This window comes from Pestalotiopsis fici (assembly GCF_000516985.1).
Source record: "Pestalotiopsis fici W106-1 unplaced genomic scaffold PFICI_Scf_12, whole genome shotgun sequence".
In the NCBI taxonomy this organism is placed as follows: Eukaryota; Fungi; Ascomycota; class Sordariomycetes; order Amphisphaeriales; family Sporocadaceae; genus Pestalotiopsis; species Pestalotiopsis fici.
The window spans coordinates 1,741,621-1,768,472 of record NW_006917102.1 but is presented as its reverse complement, the minus strand read 5'-3'; the positions used below and the strand labels follow the sequence as shown (position 1 = coordinate 1,768,472).

The 26,852-nt window shown below is 50.7% G+C and overlaps 11 protein-coding genes across 11 annotated transcripts; 6 read left to right on the top strand and 5 right to left on the bottom strand.

Annotated features, from left to right (window-relative positions):
* Positions 1–103: 103 nt before the first annotated feature.
* PFICI_14283 (Cell differentiation protein rcd1) lies at positions 104–1,331 on the top strand (the record flags this gene model as incomplete). The annotated part of the gene is made up of 3 exons (XM_007842864.1): positions 104–473; positions 549–704; positions 772–1,331. 3 exons carry the CDS (start codon positions 104–106, stop codon positions 1,329–1,331), a joined length of 1,086 nt encoding a protein of 361 aa, XP_007841055.1.
* A 1,984-nt stretch (positions 1,332–3,315) lies between these two features.
* PFICI_14282 (uncharacterized protein) lies at positions 3,316–4,661 on the bottom strand (the record flags this gene model as incomplete). The annotated part of the gene is made up of 2 exons (XM_007842863.1): positions 3,316–4,588; positions 4,648–4,661. The coding sequence occupies 2 exons, from the start codon at positions 4,659–4,661 to the stop codon at positions 3,316–3,318; spliced, it is 1,287 nt and encodes a 428-aa protein (XP_007841054.1).
* Positions 4,662–5,972: 1,311 nt separating this feature from the next.
* On the bottom strand, positions 5,973–7,663 carry PFICI_14281 (uncharacterized protein; the record flags this gene model as incomplete). Its single annotated transcript, XM_007842862.1, has 4 exons — positions 5,973–6,744; positions 6,807–6,938; positions 6,991–7,361; positions 7,418–7,663. 4 exons carry the CDS (start codon positions 7,661–7,663, stop codon positions 5,973–5,975), a joined length of 1,521 nt encoding a protein of 506 aa, XP_007841053.1.
* A 686-nt stretch (positions 7,664–8,349) lies between these two features.
* Positions 8,350–9,354, top strand: PFICI_14280 (uncharacterized protein; the record flags this gene model as incomplete). The annotated part of the gene is made up of 1 exon (XM_007842861.1): positions 8,350–9,354. The coding sequence occupies one exon, from the start codon at positions 8,350–8,352 to the stop codon at positions 9,352–9,354; it is 1,005 nt and encodes a 334-aa protein (XP_007841052.1).
* Positions 9,355–10,049: 695 nt separating this feature from the next.
* On the top strand, positions 10,050–11,145 carry PFICI_14279 (uncharacterized protein; the record flags this gene model as incomplete). Its single annotated transcript, XM_007842860.1, has 2 exons — positions 10,050–10,963; positions 11,025–11,145. 2 exons carry the CDS (start codon positions 10,050–10,052, stop codon positions 11,143–11,145), a joined length of 1,035 nt encoding a protein of 344 aa, XP_007841051.1.
* Positions 11,146–11,275: 130 nt separating this feature from the next.
* PFICI_14278 (uncharacterized protein) lies at positions 11,276–12,229 on the bottom strand (the record flags this gene model as incomplete). The annotated part of the gene is made up of 3 exons (XM_007842859.1): positions 11,276–11,293; positions 11,389–12,042; positions 12,107–12,229. 3 exons carry the CDS (start codon positions 12,227–12,229, stop codon positions 11,276–11,278), a joined length of 795 nt encoding a protein of 264 aa, XP_007841050.1.
* A 1,371-nt stretch (positions 12,230–13,600) lies between these two features.
* Positions 13,601–14,577, top strand: PFICI_14277 (uncharacterized protein; the record flags this gene model as incomplete). Its single annotated transcript, XM_007842858.1, has 2 exons — positions 13,601–13,793; positions 13,856–14,577. The coding sequence occupies 2 exons, from the start codon at positions 13,601–13,603 to the stop codon at positions 14,575–14,577; spliced, it is 915 nt and encodes a 304-aa protein (XP_007841049.1).
* Positions 14,578–15,289: 712 nt separating this feature from the next.
* On the top strand, positions 15,290–15,959 carry PFICI_14276 (uncharacterized protein; the record flags this gene model as incomplete). The annotated part of the gene is made up of 2 exons (XM_007842857.1): positions 15,290–15,396; positions 15,497–15,959. 2 exons carry the CDS (start codon positions 15,290–15,292, stop codon positions 15,957–15,959), a joined length of 570 nt encoding a protein of 189 aa, XP_007841048.1.
* A 215-nt stretch (positions 15,960–16,174) lies between these two features.
* PFICI_14275 (uncharacterized protein) lies at positions 16,175–17,221 on the bottom strand (the record flags this gene model as incomplete). The annotated part of the gene is made up of 4 exons (XM_007842856.1): positions 16,175–16,347; positions 16,452–16,726; positions 16,807–17,047; positions 17,113–17,221. The coding sequence occupies 4 exons, from the start codon at positions 17,219–17,221 to the stop codon at positions 16,175–16,177; spliced, it is 798 nt and encodes a 265-aa protein (XP_007841047.1).
* A 1,112-nt stretch (positions 17,222–18,333) lies between these two features.
* On the bottom strand, positions 18,334–20,091 carry PFICI_14274 (uncharacterized protein; the record flags this gene model as incomplete). The annotated part of the gene is made up of 3 exons (XM_007842855.1): positions 18,334–19,343; positions 19,398–19,794; positions 19,864–20,091. The coding sequence occupies 3 exons, from the start codon at positions 20,089–20,091 to the stop codon at positions 18,334–18,336; spliced, it is 1,635 nt and encodes a 544-aa protein (XP_007841046.1).
* Positions 20,092–22,572: 2,481 nt separating this feature from the next.
* PFICI_14273 (uncharacterized protein) lies at positions 22,573–24,012 on the top strand (the record flags this gene model as incomplete). Its single annotated transcript, XM_007842854.1, has 3 exons — positions 22,573–22,584; positions 22,717–23,282; positions 23,364–24,012. 3 exons carry the CDS (start codon positions 22,573–22,575, stop codon positions 24,010–24,012), a joined length of 1,227 nt encoding a protein of 408 aa, XP_007841045.1.
* Positions 24,013–26,852: the final 2,840 nt, after the last annotated feature.

The window sequence follows — 26,852 nt, the reverse complement described above, 5'->3', positions numbered from 1 at the left end:
AGGCTGAAAGATCAAACAGCCATTGCCAACATCCCGCCAGCGACTGGCGACAGCGATCCTTCACGAAGAAAGAGAAGAAACAACAAATCTTCTGCTCATGGCCATGTTCCAGAACCCCAATATGTACGGCAATCACAACTATGAGCCGCACGGTGGCGCTGCCTGGATGCACCAGCAGCAGTCCTCCCACCACTCGCAACACCAGGTTCAGCAGCAAGCCGCTGCCGCCGCTGCCGCTCAACAGCAGCACTATAACCGCATTGGTGCCCAGAATAATGCCGCCGCCGCCGGTTTGAACTCGGCAGTGCAGCTGCACGACGGACTCGAACCTCATGTGTCAGAGGACAATCGTAGGACGCTTGTCTACGTGGCCGACCTGTTGAAGGAGAGCACCCGTGAGGCCGCGCTTCTCGAACTTAGCAAGAAGCGGGAGCAGGTACCGGAGCTTGCCCTGATTCTTTGGCACTCGTTTGGTATGTTTGGCTGAATATTGCTGTGCAATTTTGTTGGTGGTGTTCTGCAGACGCTGACCTTTGGCTCTCTTTCAGGTGTCATGACTTGCCTTACCCAGGAGATCATTTCCGTCTACACACTCCTGAACCCCTCCCAGCTCACCGCCGCTGCTTCCAACAGAGTCTGCAATGCTTTGGCGCTGCTACAATGTGTTGCATCGCATAATGAGACGCGAACGCTATTCTTGAAAGGTGTGTTATCCTAGCAGGCAAACCAAGGTAGAAGATGCACATTGCTGATACAATGATATTTATACAGCTCACATCCCACTGTACCTTTATCCCTTTTTGAACACGACATCAAAGTCGCGCCCTTTTGAATACCTCCGGCTTACTTCGCTGGGTGTCATCGGCGCACTAGTCAAGAACGATTCGACCGAAGTCATTAACTTTTTGCTGACCACCGAGATCATTCCCCTCTGTCTGAGAATTATGGAAACCGGCTCCGAACTCAGCAAGACCGTCGCCATCTTCATCGTCCAGAAGATCTTGCTCGATGACAGCGGTCTCAACTATATCTGCGCCACCTATGAACGCTTCTATGCAGTGGGAACTGTCCTGAGCAACATGGTCGGCCAGCTCGTGGAACAGCAGACTGCGCGACTCCTGAAGCATGTAGTTAGGTGTTTCTTGCGTCTCAGTGACAATGCGCGTGCACGAGAAGCACTTCGTCAATGTCTGCCTGAACCTCTCCGAGATGCAACTTTCTCCTCCGTGCTGCGAGACGACGCCGCCACCAAGCGATGCCTCACACAGCTACTGTACAATTTGTCCGACGGGGCGTTGGGGGACTCCTCAAACAATCATCCCGGCCTATGAATCAAATAGATTCCCAAGATTATTTGTACCAACAAGTCATGACGGGTCGCTAGACTCCATCCTCGCCGGCATACTGCTTTAGCAAAACGGTCCACATATCACGAAGTCCAACTGTTAAAGTCAAGCGCCCAGTACCAGAATTTCACATTGTGTCCTTGGCCCACGGCAACGAAATTTATGCCCTCGATTTTTTATTACTGCGGATCAAGGCTGATCTGCGTTCTGATGATTTCTTGCACAATACAACGGCGTTCTCTTTCTCACTTCCATCTAAGGGAAGGGGCATATTGGAAGGTGTCAAGGGTTCAGCGGGAAGGTCGGAAAACCAAATATCCATGTACAATATGAAAAGCCTTTGGTGATTATTGGTTCTTCTGTTTCGGCTTTCTAAAGGGGGTGACGACGGAAAGAAAGGGGCGACATCGACGGAAGGAGTCGAACAGCGTTTTTTGAGCATTGCAGTGGCGTTTTGGTTTTGTGTATTTCTCGAGTTTCCCTGATGCTGGAGCTTCTCTCGAGATATCCATTATTAGATAGACTGAAAGGCCAATGGTATGTTGCTGCTATACAGCTACCACTGCCGTAGCCTTTTGGGTAAAAGAAATACTGTTTATTATCTTGTTTTCGTCATTTTGGGACGATGAAAAGTTGTTACGTGCGAGTGTAATCGTACTACAGAACTCACATGGTAGATAAAGGTTACAGCAGGAGTGCAGTCCTGGTCTTTGACCAAACTCTTCCGACAGCACTAGTCACACATCTACTGCCTTGCATAGGCAATCACTAATCAGGTATCCAGATCATTGATGTTATTCTAGAGAGTGTCATCAAGGCAGCCTGCTGAAAAATACGGCCCAGTTCAGGAGAGCAGGGTCATGGTCGATGAACGCAGATGTATATCTAGGCCATGAGAAATAAACACTGCCAGTCTCGTGCAACTGTGAGGGACCCGACACAGGCTACGATGTTTACGAAGCCTGGAGAAGGCCATGAAGTGTCCGAAACAGGAAGGTCGTGTGATCAAGAACATTTCGCCAGTAAAAGTGTGCTAGGAAATCAGAATAATATATTTCATACAAATTGCAAAACATTCTTCAGGGCAATTTATTTGGATGGAAACCCTACAAGACAAACAACACCGTCAATTCTGCAGCATTATACTACAATCCATCTAGGAAATCTGGTTTGATCCGCAGGCAAATATTGAGAATTAATCGAGGATGCAATCACAAGTCGGCGACAATAATAACGTTCTCGGTATCGAATTTATTCGCAGCGGTGTAAGTTACGGATGGCATTGATTCAAGGGTCAAAGTTTTTTATTTTTTTCTAATTCCACTTAGGTCTAATTTCATGGAGGAAGTTTTCTTTTAATATAAAATATGTAAATAAAAGGAGCATGTGCCTTTAAACTTCCTGATATCAATTACCGGTCAGCATAGGTTGCTGTGATGTTGCTGGAAGACTAATATAGTGGAGCCGGGAAAAAGCTAGCAATATGTTTAATAATAAAGCCACAAAATTTCAACAGCAGATCAACGAATCAGCTCATTCATCCGATATGGTGTAGTGGCTAACATATGACGCTCTCATTCTGATCCGTCATGCCCGGGGTTCGATTCCCCGTGTCGGAGTTATTCTCTTTTGCTATTTTGACCTTTTTTTTCCTTTTGCCCTTGTTACAAACGAGTAGAATGATTTGTCTTTTCTGCTACCTACTCGGACAGACTTGATGCATAATCACCTTACTGGCTTTGATAGGTCAAACCGCGACACAAACCACAGAACTATTTTTGCACAAAAGATTTGGGACACAAGATATAACGTTTTTGTATTGAGCTATTAACCTATAAAGATGCACAAACTCAAACTGTCGTCTCTTGTGTTGGCTCTCGCATTCCGCCCTAATTGACCAAGGTTGATAGCACTTCAACAGCTCAACAGGCCATGACATTCGAGTCGACTATTGCTCTACTCTAGAATTTTATGTGGCAAATGTGTAGGCAGCCAACACACCGTCGTCGTAGCATGGAATGATGATCTCGCTGTACCCATCACCGTCGACATCCGCGGCGCTGACTTGACCGACGGTGCATCCACAGTCGTGCAGGTAGGTGGTCTTGTAGGTCCACTCGGTCGTTCCGGGAATGAGCACATAGGCCCTCTGCGCGGCGTCGCCCGCCAGCACAATGTACGGGATCCCGGCCTCCTCGCTCTCGGGCGTGGGGAAAAAGGCGCGAGGCGAGCCGGGCGCCGCCTGCTGCAGGCCGCGCTGGGTGACGGGGAACCCGGACGCCAGCGTGTGGCGCGTGTAGCCCTTGGCCTGGGTCACGTCGGCGGGGATCTCGTAGGCGTAGACGCCGCCGGTGCCGTCGCCCTGGTGGTTGGACACGAGCAGATCCTTGACGCCGTCGCCGTTGATGTCGACGTACTGGGCGTCAAAGGCCGCGCCAATGGTGCTGTCAATGGTGACGGTCTGCACGTCGTCGGGGTCGGCGAATCCCGTCTTGGAGTGGAAGATGTTGAGCTTTTCGGTAAAGTAGGACGGGGCAATGACTTCGGGGAAGCCGTCGCCGTCTAGATCCGCGACGGTGAAGAGGGCGTCGCAGCCGGCGCCAATCTCTGTCTCGACCCACTCGCCTGTTGGCTTGGACGCGTCCTTGGGCTTGAGGATGACCAACATGGTCTTGGTCGCGCCCAGCAGGGGCTGGTCCGCACGGCAGGAGACCATGTCGAGCACGCCATCGCCGTCCATGTCGGCAAAGAGCACGCGGTGGTACCACCAGCCCGACTGCTCAATGAGCTGGACCCAGCTGGTCGACCGGCTGCCGCTGTTGGCAGAGTAGTAAATGCCACCGTTGGTCTTTGTCGGGACGAGGAAGCCGCCGCCGACCAGCACGCCCTCGGTGCCAAAGACCTCGGCGGGGGCAATGGTGATGTCGTTGGGCCAGGTGATGCTGCCGGCAATCTTGGTGGGCGTCAGCTGTCCGAGGCCGACGCTGCTGACGGTGGAAATGTCATTGATGCGGTGGACCGAGTCGCCGAGGAGGGCAAACGAGGACACGAATAGGGCATTCTTCCCGCCCTGGGCAATGACCTCGGCGAAGCCGACATTGCTGAGGCTCAGCGTTCCGAGAGACTTGACGGGAATGGAGGCATTGGTTCGGGGAGTGTTGGCGCCCTGACGTCTGTCGAGGGTGACGCTGGTCGCCTGAGCCGTTGCGGACAGGACTGCTGCAAGAGCAGAGTATGCGAGACTAGTCACGACATGTGAGATTTCTTGCGTCAGGTCTGATGTATGGGATGAAGGAGGTACCTTTGAAAGAGCATGGTGTATGCTATTGTCCAGGGCCCCTAGACACTGGTCGTGCGTGGTGGAAATGTGGGAGCCATCAGTATTGCACGACTTGAGGACTGCTTACGACCATTTATTCTCGCCCACGACTCTGCTTTGCCTTGATGTCTTCTGGATTCATTCTGATAGACCGTGTTTGGCCGACATCTACTACCACATTGTACTCTGCCAGAAATAGTATATAGTTCGCCGACACTGCGTTCAAGTCCCATTCTAATAGAGTGCGGAGACACAATCCAGCAACTGAGAAGAGTAACCCAACTGTTCTTACTCACTCAGCGAGTGTTGGTGTAGATGCTCGCTATACAATGTATTGTGGTAATGCCAAGAATTATACAAGTCGCTGCGAGCTGGTTACGATGTCGGGAAGGTGGTGTTGAGGCTCTCAGCGTCTGCCTCTGCTTGGGCTGCTTGATTTAGTTCCGCCGCCTTGGGCCAACCACGTGTGGATTGGTCGTATTGCAAACCGCTTATTGAGAGGGGCACTGATCATCGCATGACAATGTATAGAGACCCCTATCAATCGGCTTTGAATCCATTCGGCTCCGACTCACGGATTTTTGAGGACCATCAGTAATGGTTTTCGGGGTTCAATTAGGCTTAGGTCCCCGAGTTGTTACTATTGCCGGCCGGTGTTGTCCGGAACGGGAAGGCCAAGATCAGACGACTTCTGACTTGACTACTACAAAGCCCTTTGCCAGATATAATGAGCGGAATATGTCGCGGAAAACTAGCACGCTATTTAAAAAGACAAGCATCATGCCAAGTCGAATATTGATTGGATTTTGCTATGCGATAGCGGGACACTATTGATGAATTATTCCGAAACTTGACCCAACCCACGCGAATGTTGGGTATGACATAGGTCACTAATACTTTTTTTCCGTATGCGACTATAGCTTGACTATCACGCGACTCGGGATCAAATGGTTCTTACCAAGCTAAAGAGGACATGTTCCCTTTCTTGATCGGTCATTCAATATCTGAAGACCTGCTGAACCTGGATTTCGCCTGGCAAACGAACGGATATAATCACATCAGTTAAAGACTGGCGAGTTCAAATGAAATCGCGATGAGCGATATGCAAAATTTGACAAGACGCCCTTCTGGGCGTGAACAACATGTATTAAGAGTCAGAAGGTGAAGTGATCCGAGAGCCGCTATCTTTGCCGCGGTATTGCTTTGATCATGTGAAATTGTGCGCACAGAAGAGGACTGATGTGTTGTTTGCACAACGTCAATCATTGCTTGAAAATTATCCCAATGTATTCAAAAGTTTACGTACATCATGCGTCTGTCGTTGTTCCGTTAGACAGCTCCTGGGCCCTGCCCGCATCGCCCTGTCCGATATCTTCCTCGGCAACCTGCGGCCGTGTCTTACTCAGCCAAAGGATGACGAGCGTAAAGACAATCTCCAAGGCGAAGAAAATAGTCGCCATTTTATATCCGATGCGAAACTTGGGCGCCTCCGTGGTATCATAGACGAACAAGGGAACCCAGGCCTGGAAAGTGTACGCCGCCGTCTCGACCATGCCAATTATAATGGCTCTGTGCTCGGCCGAGTGAGAGCAAATCTCGTTGATCCACGTGATGATCAGTGCGCCGGCGCCGGTTTCGCAAAAGGTCAATAGCCAGCCGGCCATCATGGCCGAGATATTGTGCTCCGGGTAGACGCTGAGGATTATGGTGCCGATCATGGCCACGAGGCAAGCCACGATAATGGTTGGCCAGCGCAGGCCCGTCGCGTCCGACGTCCAGGCGTACATTACCGTGAACAATATCTGCAGTCCGTATCCCGCCGTGGGTATGATGTTGACCTCTTCTGTGGTGTACAGCTTGGTCGCCTTCAGCCATAGGTTCATGTAACTGTAAATGCGAATACCCAAGACGTGGCAGATGAAGATGGCGCAGAAGAGGTAGAGCGGCCAAGAGGTAAAGATGCTGCGTATAATTTTCCAAGTAAGACGCTTCATTGGCTTACGTCCTACTCGCTCCATTCGAGCAATGGCCATTTCTCGATCTTTGGGTTTGAGCCACCAAGCCTTGGACGTTGTAGGTCTGTGTGAATTTTGGATTAGCAATGTATTTCTTTGGGAAGGAATACGAAGACAAAGACGTACTGATCTGGGATCGCCCAGTAGCCATAGATACCAATAGGGACACCAATGATGCCGTCGAAGATGAAGAGCCACTTCCATGCTGCGAGACCGCCTCGCCCGTTCATACCGGCGTATAGTGCCGCTTGTAGGTATCTATTTGTCGTTAGTCCTACTCTCTTGGATCAAGGATACTTTCAATACTGACCCGGAAAACATTTGAGCAGCACTCGAAGAGGCCTGGAAGATGCTGGCTCGTTTTCCTAGCTCCATTGGAGTGTACCAATTGCCAAGCAAGGTCATGATGCCCGGGTAGGCTGACGCCTCAAACAAACCCGAGACGAATCTCAGGGCATACATTGTCGACACATTTTTACCGCCGGCCATACCCATGACGACAAAGCTCCAGGCGAGCTCCAGGGAGGGCAGCCAAATTGAGGGCCGGACTTTGGTCAGAATCAGTTGCGAAGGTATCTGGCCGAGAATGTAGCCAATATTCCAGTACGTTGTGAGCAGGTTCAAGTCGTTTCCAGACATGTTGAGGTCTTCTTTCATGCCCGAGACATATGCATTCGTTACCTATAAGAATTCGAATTAGCTCTAGCTGTTGATTTGAGTCAGGTTGGTGAACACACATTTTGTTGGCACATGTACTTGCCCCAATAGCTAATAGTGCAATAGCTCAAAATCCAAAAGTCGATCTTTGCAATGAATCTTCGCTCTTCTGGTGTCTTGTCGAGCGAATCCCATATAACAGAGGCGATTCTTTTTCTTAGAGGCAACTTCTTTCCAGGCTCATCTCCGACATGAGTGGAAGAGACCTCATGATTCCTCTTCCCCCCGGAAGATGAATCACGTTCAATATCATCAATCCGATCCATATTGAGAGGTTGGACAGATATGACCCGTCAATCGACTTGACAAAGCTCAATACAGACACTGTCAAGACCTTGCGTGAAATTTTCAGTTGGTATATATACCGTACCTCTCTTGACTTTTCTATATCCTTGTGCATATGATGGTTAGCGTTTGTCAAAACAACGCAAACGAACTGTCTAGGCAATCACGCCATACAAGAAAAATGGGTAGCTGAATCATCCGTGATTATTCTCCCATGAACCAGCTTGCGAGCACGTCGTTTGTAAGGATCAGTTATCACCTGTATCCGTCGGCTCATGGCCGCCCGAAACTCCCCCATTCGGCGCTAATCAACCACTGCGACATTGAGCTCTCGCTGGTCATTATATGGGACCGGACATGGAGTCGGACTCTTCCGGTATAGCCAGCAGCACCCGATTTGGCCACAATGGGTTCGACAGCATTCCATTTAGGGTAATTCTGGTCGGGAGACTCCCGACAAACTCCTATCAGTATTTGCACATCCTACGTCGAACATCCGAGGATTGTTGCGAAGTCGCAGTGTAGCAATAAGACAATTGTGATTGGCAATCGGCAATATGGCATTCTACCTTCCATTAAGCTTGAGTAGAAATAAATAGTGAATGTGCAAAAAAATCGCCGCAACTTATTACTCTTGATCTCGTGCATGGACGAATCTAAAAAGAAAATGGTCTCTGAAACGGAAGCACGGGCAATCTACGCCGATGCCATCCACTTTGATGGACTGAATATCTGCAACTTTGGTCGCGAGATATTCGAGTCATGGCACAAGGGCGGCATCACCGGCGTGTCGTGCACCTGCGGCCTCTGGGAGGGATTCAGAGGTAGCATCGCCAACGTTGTGCAATGGAAAAAGTGGTTCGAGGAGCACGGCGACCTGATTGTCCAGGCGCATAGTGCAGCCGACATACGCAGCGCCAAAAAGGCTGGCAAGACGGCCGTGCTGCTGTCGTGGCAGAATACGGCCGGCATCGAGGACCAGCTCGACTACCTACGCGTCTTCCGGGACCTCGGCGTCCGCAAGATGCAGCTCACTTACAACACGCAAAACTATTCCGGCGCCGGCTACACGGAGCTCCACGACTCGGGCCTGACCGGATTCGGCCGGCAGGTGGTGGACGAAATGGCCAAGCTCGGCATGGTGCTCGATTTGAGCCACGTCGGGCCCAAGACGACCGAGGACACCATCAACTACGCGCCCGACGGCAAGCCTCCGTGCTTCTCGCACATCTTGCCCGGGGGGCTCAAAGACCATCCCCGGAACAAGACGGACGAGCTCATCCGCCTGCTCGGATCCAAAGGCGGCTTTGTCGGCCTATCGCAATTCGGCCCGCACATGGCCAAGGGCAACGACAGCACCATTGACGACTACGTCGACGCGCTCGACTACGTGATTGGTCTGATTGGCGAGGACCTGGTCGGCATCGGGTCCGACGCCAGCGAGGGACACGGGCGGCCCTCGGATTTCATGGCGTGGTGCAACAAGGATAAAGGCTACGCTCGACAATTGACACCCTGGGGAAGCCAAAAGGTTGTCAAACCCCTAGGTCCACTAGCTGAACGCGCCGAATTGGCTTGTGCCATGGCGAGGAAAGGCTGGAGCGAGGAAAAGATGCGCAAAGTCTTGGGTGAGAATTGGCTCAAATATTTGGAAAAGATCATAGGGTCCTAAACATGAATATTCGAAAATCGACACACGTTTCACTCCACTAAATTTCTGCTGCTTGCACCTCTTTGGTAGAAAGGTTGAGTGCATGCAAGAGTCGCCGGTAGCATGCATGCCACTACATTTACCTAGTGTGAACTGACACGGAGACTTTCAGATTACCCTCGTGTAGTTGTACGAGAAGATATGAATAAAGTGCATCACACGAGGACCGAAAAAGGCGATGCACACGATAACTATCGTACACTCAAGACGGACTCAATATTCGGCCGGGGGTCCAGTCTGCTTACACTAGAAACCCGAGATTAATCAGCTCTCATTTGACTCGGGACCGAAGAAATGCCCCGTAGCACTGGTATAGTCCTCCAAAGCACTAACCTAACCTAGTAAGTCGTCCTATAGTCACCTTGCTCGCGGCGCGAATATGTCAACGTCATGACAAAGCCAAGATCGAGCTAGAGCCCAAATTCACGAAGAAGAAAAAAAGCAATATACTGTACGACCTGGTGCTCCGCGACACCAGCGGCAGAGTAGTAGTTACAATTGCCACGAATCATAAATAGACGGCCGTACAATGCTTTAGGGCTCTGTTGTGCGACTTCCACAAGTAGACCGACGCATGTTGCCAGATTTCTCATATATTTAGATTTACATGGCAGCACACGCTCAATAGAAGAAGAGTCATCTCATCTATACTTATCATGTCGTCCCAACTTCAGAGCGAAGCCGCCTTTGAAAGCGGCATCCCAGCCTTCATATATAGACAATGGTTCAAATACAGACAACCAGTCCCTGCCGGCACGAGCTTGGCAGGGCAGACTGCCATCATTACCGGTGCAAATGTCGGGCTCGGACTCGAATCATCACGGCAGCTGCTCGCCCTGGGCCTTTCAACGCTGATCGTGGCAGTCAGATCACAGCACAAGGGCGACGAGGCCGCCAAGGGTCTAAAGGCATCACACCCAAATGCCAGGATAGAAGTCTGGCTGGTCGATATGGAGAGTTATGACTCGGTGCAGAACTTTGCCAAACGGTGCGACAAGGACCTGGATCGTATCGATATCGTCATTCTCAATGCTGGACTGCAGAGCCCCGTGTTCCAGCGCGTGGCGGCGACAGGCCATGATCAGGTCCTGCAGGTCAACTACTTTTCAACAGCACTTCTCGCAATTCTTCTACTGCCCATTATGAAAGCCAAGCGACAGAGGGCGGACAGTCCGCCAGTTCTCAGCGTCGTCTCGTCTGACACGGCGTACTGGGCGACGCTGGAGACGGACAGGCCCGTCACCGCACAACTCAACCGCGAAGACGGCTACACGGGAATGAATCAGTACAAGGGCACAAAGCTTCTGGAGATGCTCTTTGTGGCCAAGCTGGCCGAGCAGGTCGACGCCAACGAGGTGATTGTCAACCTGGCGAACCCCGGTTTCACGGCCGGCACGGCATTCGGCCGCAACAGCAGCGGCAACTCCTGGGCCTCGCACGTAATGAGCACAGTCTTCCGCGTGGTACTGGCTCGCACGATTGAGGCTGGAGCAAGCAACTACGTGGACGCTGCAGTGGTCAAAGGAAAAGGAAGCCATGGTAGCTTCTGTAGTGACTGGGATATACGCCCGTAAGTGCATGCCCAATCTGATCGAGTAGCGTCGTCATGCATAGTGCTAATCTACCTTTAGATACCCCCCTCTGATGTACACGGACGACGGACAAAAAATCAAGGAGAGATTATGGGAAGAGACAATGGAAGAATTGAATTTTGCTGGTGTATCTAGCATTATACAATCCCTTCGTGGCTGAGCATACAATTTGAAATATGTCTGTTCAAAGCACATAGATCGCTGCTCAAGGAGCAATATGACAGTGATTGATGCTCATTTATCTTTACGAATTCATACTTTATTCATTCTTTATTATATCAAGTCGCTCATTAATACATTGCCCAGCCCTATAGAAAAATTAGTCGAGTAATCACTGAATCTAGAACTTTCACACAAATATATACAGCACCATATTGGGCTGTTTGTGGGTAGTAGCACTTACACCACTCGCGCTTATAACTTGTCCCGTAACCCACGCACCGTCTTTGCCCGCCAAGCCTGCGACTATATTGGCAACTTCCTGAATAGTCCCTAGGCGGTTCTGGATGGGCGTCTGCGCCTTTTGCATGTCGACAATCTCCTTTGGTATGTTGTCAAGCATCTCGCTCTGCACGGGGCCCGGGTTGACACAGTTGACCGTGGTGCCGTTGCCTCCCAGCTCTGCCGCCCAGCATCGCGTGAGACCTTCGAGGGCCGCCTTGGACGAGCAGTACAAACTTAGGCTCTGGAACCCGGCGCGGGCACCTACCGAGCCCAGGTTGATGATGCGCGCATTGGCTTCGAGGTGCGGCAGCACTGCTTGCGTCAGGAGAATGATGCCGCGGACGTTGAGGTTGTACACGGCGTCGTAGTCGTCGATCTGTATCTCGGCGAGCGACTTGACCCGCTCCAGCCCGGCATTGTTCACCAGAATGTCCAGGTGCAGGTCGTTGCTCGTCCACTGGAGGAGCTCCGAGATGATCTGACCTGGCCCCTCGACGCTGCCCAGATCCGCGCGTACCGAGTAAGCGACTGGCCGGTGAGGCAGCGACTCGATTCTCTTCTTGAGGTTGTTAATCTTTGGTTCGCTGCTTGGCGATGCATAAGCTAGTACTACCTGCCCTCTTCATGTCAGCGAATAGACGGACATTGTAGCCGAGCCGGCACTAAAAATCGCATACTGAAGCTCCCCGGCTTGCGAGTTCGAATGCAATGCCTTCACCAATTCCCCTCGAGGCTCCGGTTACAAGTGCAAGTTTCCCGTCAAGAGGAAGCCCATAATCTTTATCAACCTGCGCATCCATTTCTGTCAGTGGTCAGGCCTGGTCAATGGTACGCGAGTTAGGAAAGAAAAAATCAGCCTAGATCTGTTCATCAACACTGGGAAAATATTGTATGTGATTCAATATTGATAAAAGTGATGTTTGACTATGTACAACTCGTAAATTTATAACATTGTTCTTCGGAGATATATGCGGCGCCAATTCAGAACGAAGAATCGTCATGATGTTCTTCTTGTCAGACTCCGAGATATCGGCGTTGTGCGCTGCAAACGCCGATGTGAATTGACCTTTTGCGCTGCCAAGCTCAACTTGCTGCAATTCAGACGTCATGGTTGCTTGATGTCAGCTCCTTGGTTCATCCCCTGCTACATTGGCTGGTGTTCTTCTAAGCATATCTAGTTCCGGAAAATGACAATGTCAAATCTCTGCTCTGGGATTATATGGGAAGAAAGTCGTCTAACACGGTTGATGGCAATGGACTGTATAATGCGAGGAAGAAAAATAGTGACGGATAGATGTTGAATACCCCAACTTTCTTGGCAGGGTCAGATGTCGGCAGAAGCACATGTCAATACAACTTTAATGAAATTGTGAGACCATCAATTCTTTAACAATGTCCCCTAGAGCAACATTGTGGGAAATAGCCCTCCAGTGATTGGGGGGCCAACTTCTCGGCAAGTTTCCGCCCGCCGTGGCGACCCTCCAGCAGGTGCCCACTGCCCAGTACGCCTCCCAACCTCCTGTCCTCTCTCCCTTTCAGCAGCTCCAGCGAGTCCAGGGGCCCCTGCTTAGCGGCCCGCAAGCCACTGAAAACTGCGACACTAAACGGTGCTGTCTTGCCCCAATGAGCACCGAGAAGCTGCCAAAGCATTAAGCTTGGCGCCCATATGCTAGATTTGGGACTCCTCAACTTTCCCCCACGATGCGCAACCGACGGCCATGACTGGACGAGCAACGTGCTACCCAAAATCTGCCCTCTTGCCCTCCTCCATTAGGACCCCTTTGCCTACTGGACCTTTTTTCGGTCTTCTGGCGAATTCCGGATTGGCGCAACCAGACCTCGCTTGAACAACCCTGGCGACCCCCCGGCAGATCGATGAACACTGGCTGATCTGCGCAAGGGTCGCTAATTATACAGATGCAAATTGCCTTTGCTAGCTGATGCTTGAAGGGCATAAGAATGCAGCCAAACCCGTTTCCCATCATGTGGTCGCCGGCCACGACGTTGCTGCCGCCGCCCGTGTTGAAACTACTACCTCGTTCTTGAGGCGTTCTGCTCGTTGTTCCTTGGCCGATTCCCTCTGGCAGTCTATAGGACAAGACAAGACATTTCTATACAGGACGCCGTGCTCAGTCAGTACAGCTCATCTACGAGGACTTGACTGAAACAAGATGGGTTCTGGTCAGTCTACAACCGCCGGGCCTGGCCCGACCATGTACACGGCGACGGCGACGGCTTCGGTTGCCGCTGCGCAAGCCACCGCGCTCACCCTGAGCCCGACGAGCAGTGTCGCCGGAAAGACCTTTGACCGCTTTGTCCAAATCTTTCTTGAGAACCAGGACTTTAGTATAGCAGCGGGCGATCGTAAGTATATACATGCCCCATACCGTTCTCGTCGAGACGTGGTACTAAGTTCTTGTAAACAGCAAACCTAGCATACCTGGCGACGCAAGGTATCCTGCTCGACAACTACTATTCTATCACGCACCCGTCGCAACCCAACTATATCGCCGCAGCAGGAGCCAGCACCCACGGTGTCCTTCTCGATAACCCGGCTCGCATCTCTGCCGACGTCGAGACGATTGTCGACCTGCTCGAGGCTGGAGGCGTCAGCTGGAGCTTATACCAGGAGGATATGCCATACTCTGGCTTCGAGGGCGACTGGGTGAACCAAAAGACGGGCGCCAACGATTACGTCCGCAAGCACAACCCGCTCATGAGCTACGACTCGGTGACCGAGGACCTGAACCGCCTCGCCAAGTCAAAGAACTTTACCCTCTTCAACAGGGACCTGGCCGCCAACACGCTGCCCCAGTGGATGTTCATCACCCCCAACATGACCAATGACGGTCACGACAGCGACGTCTCGACTGCCGGCAACTGGGCACGGTCTTTCCTGGAACCGCTACTGGCCAACGATAACTTCAATACGGACAAGACCTTGATTGTGTTGACGTTTGATGAGTGCGAAAACTATTTGCTGCCGAATAGGGTCTTTACAGTGCTGTTGGGCGGTGCCGTGGCCGGAAAGGAGGGAACGACGGACTCGACTCGTTATAACCACTATAGTCTTACCAAGACGGTAGAAGACAATTGGGACCTGGGAGACTTGGGTGAGAACGATGTTGATGCTGTTGCATTCTTTTAAGAAGGTGGATGCGCTGTCCAATCAGAACTTGTACATACACATATATCACATATACCGGAATTCTTGCCGAAGCGCTATTTTGAGACATAGCGTACCCAGATGAGCAACCTGACCTAAAGGTAAAAAAGAGTGCAAGCCCCCATGATGGGACCAATGTCTGTTAGCAATTACTCATCCCACGGCATTTTCCTCGGATTGCCATGTCAGCACCTCGCGCCGATGGTGGATGAAAGATGCGCCATTGTGGGCGATCTTGGGGGAGATCGCTGGATTGACTTTTCCCAATTGAAAACCTTAACGGGCAACTTATGGGGTCATTCTTAATGTTTAGGTATGCTTGGAACCACGATGCAAGATAAGCGTCCCCCCAAGAGTGGGCTCCCTTTTGCTGCTGGCCACCAAACAACATGGGCCGTGAGTATTTACCGAATAAGCATACCGCGATGCGGGGTCGGCCTTGAGACCCAGGATAGGAGACAATAGACTTATACATGACCTCACGTAGCGCAGAGAGAAAGTACCAAACATTTTTTTATTTTGAAGGAATGTTCTTACTCAGCCGAAATAGGAGCTCATTCAGTGGTCTGCAACAAGTATAAAAATATCACCCTGCTGCAAGTCTCGGTTATTCCCAGTATATGATCAACGAAGAGCTCTGTCACGGAACTCTTTTCCCAAAGACCCATACGAAACGAATCTTTTTATCATCATCATGAATGCCGGCACAGATAATGCGGCGGTCTTGGACCTTTCAAAGTACCCAGCAGCACAAGAGCTGGTTGACAGATGTAGCCAGTTCTTTCAAGAGGTTGAAGACCTGTAAGTTTCAGTCTTGTCTTTTTCCTCCTTTCTTTCCCAGATAGACAGCCCCTCCGAACCCACGAGTTTCCTTCTTTGCTAATCATCTGCTGGCCAAAAGCACACCCGGCAAGGATCTCGAAGCCCGCTTAAACAAGGACTACGGCCCGGGCAACCCGTACTATGAGGACTTTTGCCGGCTGGTCCGCCAAGGCCTCGAGGAGGGCTGGGTGGCCGAGACGGAGCTGGCGGGGAGGACGTACCGGCGGGGCAAGATCACGCTGCCCACGGCGCGCTCGCGCTACTTTAGCATCACGACCGTCTACATGGAGAGCGAGGCCGAGTTCTCGGGCCAGTACCACGCCCACCCCTACGGCGAGATCAACTGCGTCGTGCAGCTCGACCCCAAGGCCGAGCTCCAGGGCATGAGCGGCTGGCAGGGCGCCGGCTGGACGTCGCCTGGCCCGGGAACGCATCACTATCCCCGTGTCCGCGGGGGCGCTCTGGTGGCGCTCTTCTTTTTGCCTGCGGGCCGCATCTCTTACAAGGCTACGCCGGATATGCCGCAGCCGATTGCCATTTAAAAGGCGGGAAGATACGGGAAATGTTTGAATCCGATTGTCTTGCTTTGGGCAGGTTTCTTGGAGACAGGATGAGCATTGTATTGAATTGTAGGCCAAAGAATTGATACATGTACGTGTCTGAATATGTTATGTACAATAGTGAAAGTGTTTTTCAGTTCTGAAAATACATTGTCTTTGCTTCCATATGTGCTGTGCCTGTGCATAGTCGTTCGTCATCAAACCTGAGGCAGTCTGGCTCTGCCGTGGATCCCACGTCTCGAGGTCGTCGCAGTGGTGGTGTTTGTGTTTGTGGCATTGACGATACGGTCCATGGCTTCTCCAAGGTCATCCTCTGAAATGGGGTCCGCAGCTCTCTTCCATCCCAAGGAGGTCGGCAGACGTTCATTTTCTGTATTGTGTAACGCGCGTTAGTATTGAAAAACTCTCTTTCTTGTCCATGCTGCTTCTTTTGCTTTAGGGGGTGTGGCAAAGTGTTTTTGTATTTCGTCTTACCAAAGAGGTACTCGACAATGGATCTCTCCACTGTATAAGATACCTTGTCGCCGAGGACAAACAGGTAGGCCGCCGACTCTCCAATGCTGAAGGCAGAGCCCAGGTCGCTCAGGGAAAAGTCGGGGTTGGTTGCCTGCGAGGTCTGCAGACGACCGACGCGGGCTGCGGCCGCCTGCTCAATGTTGATGATGGGCGTGGTCCAGTATGATCTAGTCTCGTCAAAGACGGTTTGGTTGAAACTGGTCGCGTCGCCGGTCCAGTAATAATCCGCACGACTATTTTTTGCATAGTGGAAAATTAGGTCTTGTCTCTTTTTTCTCTTTCCTGTGGACAATTGTGAGAGGAATGTCATTACCTCAAACTCCCGTCATGCTCGAGAACATTATGTCGGCTCAGATTATCTAGGCTAAATATGGTAGCATTCGGAGTGGGATTGGCCTCTATGGCAAAGTTGTGCAGAAACGTCGCCAGTTCGGCATCAATATTGAGAGCCTGGCCGAGGGCATCAATGGTTCTGTTGATATTGATGTTCTTGCCCGAGTGTGGGAGATAGCCATGATTGGCGAGGGTGTTGAGCATGGGGCATGGCCCTCGCACTACATTGACGGGATAAATGTCAGTGCTGTCTTGGTTCAAAGGAGTCTTCATGGGAGAAACCTACCATCGCCAACTGACGGAGGGTGCCATTCGGGAACAGAGTAATACCCGTCCCCAAGGACAAGAGACGGCGCCACGGCCACAGTGTATAGGAGGGCATTTTGAACCTTCATCTTGTCAAGCAATATACTAGATATGTAGCAAATGTATGTATTGGTGCAAGCTTGTTCAAAATTTTCTGTTTCACGACTGATACTCTTGCCTTTATATCAACCAGAGCACAACCGTGCCAGCCACAGAGCAGCTGTTGTGTACCGCCAATGTAACTTTGCGTAATCATCTTTTCAATGATTGGTTAATTGTAATGCAATGACAGACACTATAGGCTATAGATGTGGCCGAGTACACCGTCATCCATGGACCTGAACAGTCCTGTCAGTCCTCGTGGCTTCCACCCTAGACAAGCCACAGTGAGAGATTGAGATTGCTATGAATACTAAACGATCCGACCTATGAAAGCAAGTCTTTTGGATCCTTCAGACATGGATGTATATCGATGCATAGTAGTGCATAGCCTCAAAAAAGCAAAACCACGCAGCCCGTGTTCTAAACTGCTGCCTGATTGTAGTGTCAGGTACGGAACAGATGCCGCTTATTTTCTTGGCCGGGATTTATAGTTGAGCCATGGCGACGGAAGGTGATTAAATCTCCGAAAGACCGCTGGAGGAAGAAATAAGCTTGATCGAGTGGAGGTTCATGCAGTGACCATCATTATAGCAAAGGTGTCAGAGAACAGAGCCTGCTGCTGGCCGAGCATGGTCCCTACGAACCGACCAATCAGCATGCAAGGACCGACCCGTCTCACTTTTGTAATAGGCGCAGTTCCATCTTATTGTTAGTGGTTGAGCCACCGAGATTTCGTCAGCTTAGAGGAGCACAGGCGAGAGTAGGTTGATGACAAATATTGCAGTGCTAACCAGGTATTATTTTACTCCTAATAATTGCTTCCAATGTGGTTATTTTCCCAAAGTATGATAACTCGAATAGTGGTGTCCAAAGCAGGTCCATCGTATTTCTTCATGGTACAAGATTTATCCAAAATGGGAAAAGATCTTCACCGCTGTCCCAAGTCCGAGTGCGAGAGGTCCACGCGAGTGATCAAGCATACGTAGCAGTGGTGGCTGGTGCAAGGACTCGTGCGTTCGTACAGCATGGCTACCACATTGTGGCTTCAAGGGTGAGTTGCTGCTCCCCCCTTTTGTTCATGTTAGCTAGAGGCTTTGGTTTAAGCCGACTTCCGTCTTTTGACTCTGATCTTGGCGTCCAGCGGGGGAATGCCAAACCCGACAAACCAAGTGTTGGGCGGTCTCTTGCCGTCGTAGCTCTCGGGCAGTTCCAAGTCGTAGTGTGTCAGGGCGTAGCCGAGAATCATCTTGAACTCGAAATCGACTAGGAAACGACCGGGACATGCATGCTTGCCATGGTTCCAGGGCAGGAACTCCACTGATGACGAAACGAAACTGAGGTTGTTTAGGCCGGGCTTTCCGGTCGACGAATCTGCAGCAGCTTCACGCGGGCGGGAGAATCGGAACGGGTCGTACTTGAAGGGCTCCTTGAAAGTGTCGGCATCGGTCTGGCACTGGTAGGCCAGGATAGAGACCATGGCGCCCTGAGGAAGATGAATACCATCCTCTGTCACCAGTCCATCCTTGGCAATGATCAAGCGCTGAACGGCACGGCCGAGGAACGTGTGCAGACGCAACGTCTCGCGCGAGATGCTGTCGATTCGGGTCATGGTTGCCATGTTCGCCTTTGTCCAGTTCTTGGCGCTAAAGTCGCCGCCCTCACCCATTACACGGTTCACCTCGTCGCGGATGACATCCACGGTCTTGTATTCCCTGTTCGAGTCGAGTACATCCAGGATCAAATTGTGCAGAGTCAGAATGGTCTGGTGCATAGTACCAAAGTTCATAACGGCGAGTCGCTTCGTCATATCCGGAAGGCTGCGGAGTTCTTCAGGGCGGTCCTTGGCGGCGTGGTCGAACAACATTTGAAGAAGATCCTTTGGCTTCTCCATGGCTGGGTTCTTGGCGTGCTCTTCAATAATTCGGAGTCGTTCTTGGAATAGAGGTTCAAAGCGCTGTTCAAGGGCCTTGATCTTGGGCGGCATGGAACGAGCAGCCCAGGGACCGAGGAAAGGCTTGAGGGGCTTGCGAACAGAGGCTAACCATCCAGCAGCATCCAGCATACCGTCCACGACACCGTAGCATGTCTCCACAAACGTCGGGTCACGGCCTGTTGGTGTATATTGTTAGCATGTCGCATGGGTAAACAATTTGGACGACTTACATAGGCGGCGTCCCTCGGGGGAGTCTCCAAGAGTAAAACGCAAGGTCAGCTGTCCTCCCAGCGCACGACAAGTCGGGAAGAGGTCGATTTCTTTCCAGTTCTCGACGTCGCTTCCAAAGTTGGCCTCGAAAGAAGCATCGAGCTCGTCGCTCATGATGGCGGCAAGATTTTCCAGGACGCTGGTCAAGTCATTCTTGATGATCCAACCACCCCATGGATCGTAGGCGAACTTGTGACCCAGTGTGTGCTGAAGCTGAATACCGTCAATCTGCGCATCAAGAGAGCTGACGACGCTGTCGGGTTGCCTCATGAGCCAAGACAGCGCGCTCGGGGGCAGAATAACCTCATCGTTGGGACCAAAGACGGGGATAAGCACGGCCTTGCCCTTCTTGGAGTACTACCTGCAATCTTAGTACGGGACCATCTGGGTTATGGATCAATGTGCACTGGGCAATGGTGAACATACGTTCTCGTAAATGTCGTTGAAGACAGTCAAGCTGTCCTCGTGGAACTTCTTTCTCATAGCAGACCATGATATACCTTCCTTCTTGCCAAGGCGCAGCAGGTTCTTTGGGTACTGGATGGTGAAGAATGACCGGTAAGCTAGGACCAAGGCGACGAGAATGGCAGCAGATATGACGAGCACCCGGTGGGACGGGATATAGTCCGCCCAGTTTTGGAGTAGATCTTCCATGTTTGGCTGGATGGATTTATGCCCACGAAGCATGCAGTGCACTTAATCTGCAAAGCAAAGAGGCGGAAACGCAGCAACACGTACGTCAGGTGTCGGTCTGGTCTGGGGGAAGGGGAAGATCCAAGACAGTGGGAAGAAAATAGGCGGCTGTGGCGCCACGAGGTGTTTTTGTTGCAACTTTCTAGCGGGCCACCGCCAGGCGGTATCGGCGGTGCATTGGTCAAGGGAAAGCAAAGAGAGGGAGGAGTGGGAAGAAAAAAAAAATATTCACCAAATGGCAGGAACCCAGGCGACAAAAAAAGGCTCCGCTAAGGAAAACCGCCGTGATAATCCTTGTCTAAAAGATCTGATAATCTAATCAGATTAGATCTATTCGGTAGTTTAGAGGGGCACGACTCCACTCGGGCGTCGTCAACCCCTCAAAACCGGCCTTCGAGTCACTGTGAGTTTTTCCAGCAGTTCCGGTGTGCGCGTGGCGCCCGGCCAAAAAATGATTTTCATTGGAGTGTTTCGAAGTGTCGTGACACGGAACACACGAACCACGAGGCAAAAACTGGAGGCGTCTGGGTGCTGGATGGCAAATGGGAGGAGCAAAGAGGACCTCGGTTCTCTCGCGGTCATGGTTCACATTAGGTAAGTCGCTCATCTCAAACGATGCAACCCTCGTGCTGGCAAACCCATACAGGCGCCATCATCGACTGGTGGTGTGGATCTTCTGGAACAAGCTTCTCTTGCATGGCAACATTGTGCCCCGAAATGAGTCGTTTTATTCGTGATGGTTTTGGGAAATCCCGCATTCTGTTTTCCATTATTATTCTTGTGCTTGGCTTTGATCCTTTCATTGTCTTCCTGCTTGCCCTGCTCGGTTGTATCATGACGTGTCTAACCATGACAAGGATGTCATGACAGATCATGGTCTTGGCTGACTGCAGAAAAAAAAAGAGATGCGATTGAAATGCGATGCCGATTTCGTTGATTGATCAGAGCGGGCGGATAGCTGCTCCCAGCGTTGGAAAACCTCAGCGCCTGTCCGGGGCCGCTACTGAGCCGTTGAGCCCGTCAGTCCGTTATTTGCCCCCACTAAACTACTGGCCCTCCCCCTCCCCTCGGAGTTACGATTCTGCTGCGAAGATGGAAATGGAAGGTCTTTTTAATAACATGAATAAGCCACCCAATACTCGATTGTCTTGAGGCAACCTATTCGATCAATATCTCGATCAGAAGGCATAAATGCCGCCGAAACAGTCAAGCCGATCTATGCAGTTCCTTTCCTACTGATAGATGCCGGAATGACATGCGCCTGACAAGAGTTGCAAGTCGTGAGCTCCATAAAGCCAATCGAAGACAAATTCCATGGCGATTCCCACTGACACCCACCAAAATGATTATCCGCTGATTTGTCACGATGTCGTCAATTAAAGCCTTTTGCGTAGATAATTGACGTTGAGCATGTAATGGCATCAAAAATAGATCTCAACATCCCAAAGTCAATACATCTGAGCTCGCCGGGGCGAGCTTCATGATTTGATTCATAACCATAGTAGACATGAACTGCATGTTGTGTTACAAGACAATATAGTCCCTTTTCAGTCTACTTTGGTCAGATATCCAGATTGTCCACGGAAACTTGCCATGCGCGTTTTAATCATCTTCAAAGCCGCCCATTCAAGCCGTCAGAGCTAGCCAGATCATAATCCCTCGTGGCAAAGAAATCTGAGAGAAATTTTGGTGACAAGTCCCTCCATTTCTTCGGCCTGTTACGATGGTTAATAGGTAGGCACTTGTGTGTACGTGGCCAGGACTGATTCAAACCACGTAAAGACTACCGCTTCACAACGCTGTCTCGTGAGAGAGGATGCCATTCCTCGAGGAAGTCTGTTGACCTCCATTATGCGCGCGCTGCCAGTCGTAGTAAATGGACGTGTAAAAGGTTCCAATCGGTGCACGACATCGGGAATGGGCAGTCTCCTTGCAATAGCGTCTGGGCAATAATTAAGCCATAATCGAAGTGTCGAAATGAAGGCAATATTAAAGGTATAATATAACTAAGTCCTAGTACCAGGCCTGTAGCCAGTCGTAATCCCACATGTTTCGTAAAAACGATATATTGAGTACAAAGTAGTAACAAATTCACCGTAGCTCTTGATCTCCAAGCACCTTTTGCTTTTCGGTAGCAAAATACATTTCGCTATCCGTGGAGTTGAACCCATCAGCTTGCATTTTCAGCATACTTGGCTTGAAAATGAACTATAATACAAGGGCCAGCTTCTCAAGACTCAACACGCTGGTACGCGCACATACAGCAAGCTATTCTCGTATGACGGCTTCGCGAGGGTACAAAAAGAGTCTGTGTAGGCGCAAGACCAGACAATTTTTTTTTTTTGAAAACGCAGTATCAGACAGACAGCAGAGGAAGAACGCTGGGTATCAAGACAACTTCGGTAGTTTGTCTAGAGCTGAACAAAGCACGAACCTTCCAATATGACGGGATCGGTCAGGTCACTGAAGATTGCACCTCACTGCCGACTAGTGACTCCATGACACGGTTTATGTATGATGGCAACTCAAACATCGTCCAAGTCGAAACAGATGGCAACCAGAAGAATCTGTCCTATAACGCAATAGACCAGCGTAACGACCCAGGCTTCGAATGACTCCAATGGTAGATTGATTGCCGACGATAGTGGCAGGAAACTCAACTTCAACGACAAAGATCAACTGCAGAGTGTGATAGACAGCAGCGGTCAGAAGAGGGCTATTGAGTACCATGCAGACGACTTCCTCGCAGCCACGCGGGATGAGCAGTCTTCTGCTAAGCTGTTCCACAGCCAGGGCATCACCAACGCCGTCGACACCACAGATTCGCAAGAGCAGAGCACTAAGCTCTCCATCCTCTCCGACGACCGACGCTTACTCGCGAGCTTTACTGATGATGGAAAACCGTCGACGCATTACCTGGACCAGAAGGGTTCAACGGTCCTGTTATTCGACAATGAGGATTACAGAGCCCTTGCCTTCAGTGCCTACGGATCTGATCTGGCAGGCGTACGCGACGACGGGATCGAGTCGAGATTTGGATTTTCGCAAGAATTCAAGCATCCCGAGAGCGACCTCGTCTACCTGCGCGCCCGGCACTACAGTACAGACAACATGTCGTTTGTCTCCATGGATTTCAAAATCACGGAGAATCGGTATGCTTATTGCTAAGGAGATCCAGTCAACTACACCGATCCATCCGGGATGAGCCGTGAATATGTAGGGGAGTTTCTCAGGAAGGCTGGATCGTGGATGGTTGTCATGGCCTTTGGCGGAGGGGCGGCGGCTTTGGCCACACTAATCCCTCCTCTTGGCCCCGTGGCGACCGTTGCTGTGGCTGCGGCGATTGGGGCTGTCGGGAACCTGCTCGGCGGTGCAGTGCAGCGCTGTATAGCTGGTGAATGCGATAGATATAGCTTTGGCCAGTTCGCAGTAGATATGATCTCTGGCGCGCTAAGAGGCGCTGCTAGTATGGGCGTGAGCATAGTCATCGCGAATACAGGTTGGTCAACAACTGCCCGCTACTTCTTCGCCGGCGGCGCAAACGGATTCACGTTGACAGCGGTGGCCCAGATCGGGGCATACTTTGTCGATCACCAATATCACGGGGACTATGGGGAGCTCATACTGCATACCGTGACTGGAATACTCGCGGGTGCTACCGGATCTCTTCCGCTCGGGACTGCAGCTGGCAGATTCAGGATCCGGGTAACACGGGTGTATGCACGGTTTCGAGTGTGGCTCAGATCTGATGTCTCTGGTAAACTGTGTCCCCGAACGAGAGCTACGAGTTTTGACGAAGGGCCTGGCGGGGGCCCTGGGAACGAACCTAAAGGTCCGCCTCCAGATCCTCCTGGCCCCGGATCGGCCATGCAAGTTTATTAGTGTCAGATGGTGAATAATGGATCCAATACACCAGAGTGTGCTTGAACATACTGATCAACGCCACGCCCTCTAGATAAGTGTACGGAGCTTCCAGTGATTAGCCGGGGGCATGCAAAAGAGCATATACCTTATTACTATGTCAGTCCGAGGAGCTTCTGGTCTGTGTTTCGATATCACCTGAGGGGAGCGGTGCATAGGAATGAATAAGTGATTGAAAATAGTCTGATTTCGTACCAATGAAATGGAGGGTAGCTAGTAGTTATATACCCATTCAGGAGCTCCAAGGCCGAATCTGGGCGTATACCGGTATCTCGCTCGGCTGAATGGCGGGTTGAATGAGATGAATGAAAGTCAATGACACGATCAAATTTTTTGAGATCATAATTGGATTGTGTAGAGATGTACTCGTCCCAATACGTGGGGTCAAGACCATGCAACTTTCACGCCGGAGCATTGTCCTTGTCCTCAATGATCGCTATGGTTTGAAGTTGTAGAGTTGGGTATGGATCATGAGTCATCATCTCCTGTACAAATTGCCTCAGGATTCGAAAATTACCGTCACAGGGCTGGTGTTTCCTGGGCCGCTCCAACCATGAACCCCCTGAGGGAGTAAGCCATTTCCCCATTCACTTGAGACACAAGACTAATGACTACGAGCAAGGACATAATATAAACTCGTAATTGAACTTTGTCACAGAGCCAGACAAAACCCGACAGAATCATGAAAATGACTCAAATACGCCATTCGGGACAAACAAGTAGTACTTCCTCAGGACCGATATAGGGGCTGCGCAAGCACAACTATTGTAGCCTTATGCGGCTCAATGGAACGACTTGGCATTAGATACTAGTTTGAACTATTTTCAAAGATACTAGCTCATCTCAAAGCCACTTGCATGGGCTGCGTAGCCTCGATCCGGAGCCATTCAGGCTAAATACAGCTCGACTCGAACGACATGGGTAAGGTCAGGAACCCAGGGAAGCCTCCTATTCTACACTAGAGCAAGGCTTTTGATCCTTTGGAAGATATCGCGCATTCGGACAAACAAATGAGGTACATGGGCGAAAAAACATAAAAAAAAATGTATCACCTACTGACATGTACAATTTGGCTTGACAATGGTGGGCAGATTAGAGGCGAACGAATCATGGTCAACTCGAGCCGCTCCTATAGTGTCACCGGAGCAAGCGAGATGCGCGTTAATGGAAATGATAGTCCCGGGGAGCTGGATCGACTAAATCCCTTAGTCTTGACAGGTTGATATATGCATATCATGGTTGCTTTGGATGGCCATCATGGAAATTGCTTCCATGGCCCAACCGCAGGGCGATACAACTGTACCAAGAAGCTGTGTGTCTACACGCGCCAGTCAGATGTTTGCATTCGTCAGCTGCGGCGTTGCTCGATATAACCACTGTTGGTAGCGAGGAATCCGCTGCTAGTCTAGAATTAATAGACGACCGCACTTTTTGGAGGCAGGATTTTCCAACAAGGCATTGGAGGCTTCATCAGCTGGCACACCACATCAGTTTCCATGGCCTTGCTCGGCCCTTCTATTCCGGCTGTATGTTGTGCAGAAGGAATGGATCAAAGGTGTCACCACTTCTAGTTGTATAGAGTAAGAAATCATTCAGCAAGTACAACGAGTCTGTTGCTCTTTTTGCCAAGGCACCACCATCGGACATGCATAAGCAAGCCGTGGTGACTTAGTCATACCCATGTTATGTATGGCCATGAGCCATGCTGGTGTCAGCACAAACATGTGAATACTTTAATGGGCTCACAATTAATTGAACGAATCTTGGAATGCGACTTACGATCAAGCACCTTTTCCTGGTCTGCAAACCTGGTCTGGGGAAAATATCATATGATCATCAAGTGAGCCGATCCCAAGGTAAATCGTTTTCTCTTCTGGCACGCTTCCCAACTTCCGACTTCTAGGTTCGGGTACAGATCTGGATAGCGTGACTAGTCCTGCGACTCTGAATCCTCTCTATTCGAAATCGCTCCGTCCCGTTCCCCATATTTTGCGCATGGTTTCATTGGAGGTTTTTGATATCTCCCGCTTTGCCGGTGATTTTAACCGGACCTATAGAATCCTTGTCTCGTTGGGGGACGCTACCCCAAATTCCCCTTCCCCGTACCCCAGACTACTTGAACTTTTTGGTGCTTTGATGAGGAGTGGTGCTTGTACCCTCACGACATTCAAAATAGCATGATTGACTTTTGCCATGGAACCATTTGCATGCCCAGGACGAGGTCCACCTGCTAAGTATGACCAGCATCTACATGGCAATCGAGACTGCCATCGTACAGTCAACCAAGATTGCACCGGCGCAAACCATTGAAACAAATTGTTGCCAAAGAAGAATGCAATTCGATATACTTTGCAAATGTCAGAGACAGTACCTTACGCAGCATGTTTAACACATGTTCTCTTTTTGTCAGATAGTTCATCACGGCACTCAGGATCTTCGGTCCGCCTCCCCCAAGCCACGGGGAGAGGCACAGTCAGCATGGAGCCAATTCCAGGCCCATCCACCTTCGGGCTCGCGCCGAATCCAGACATGTCTATAGCTACACTGTCGGCACACCGAGGAGAACGTGCCGCCATCCCCTTGCCCGTTACCGCCAATTGGGACTTCCCAGCTAGCTGCCTCAAAGCCAAACGCCAACCTCCAGAAGAGACTGGTAACTCCAAGTTCCTATTCCACCCCCTCTCAGGTGTGCTCCTTTCAGAAAGGGGACTAGTCTGCATGCCCACATGGCTACCCCTTCTTGGTTAACGGACAGGCTATATGCCTTACCATGTACACACACGGAGGCGAGATCAGCTTCT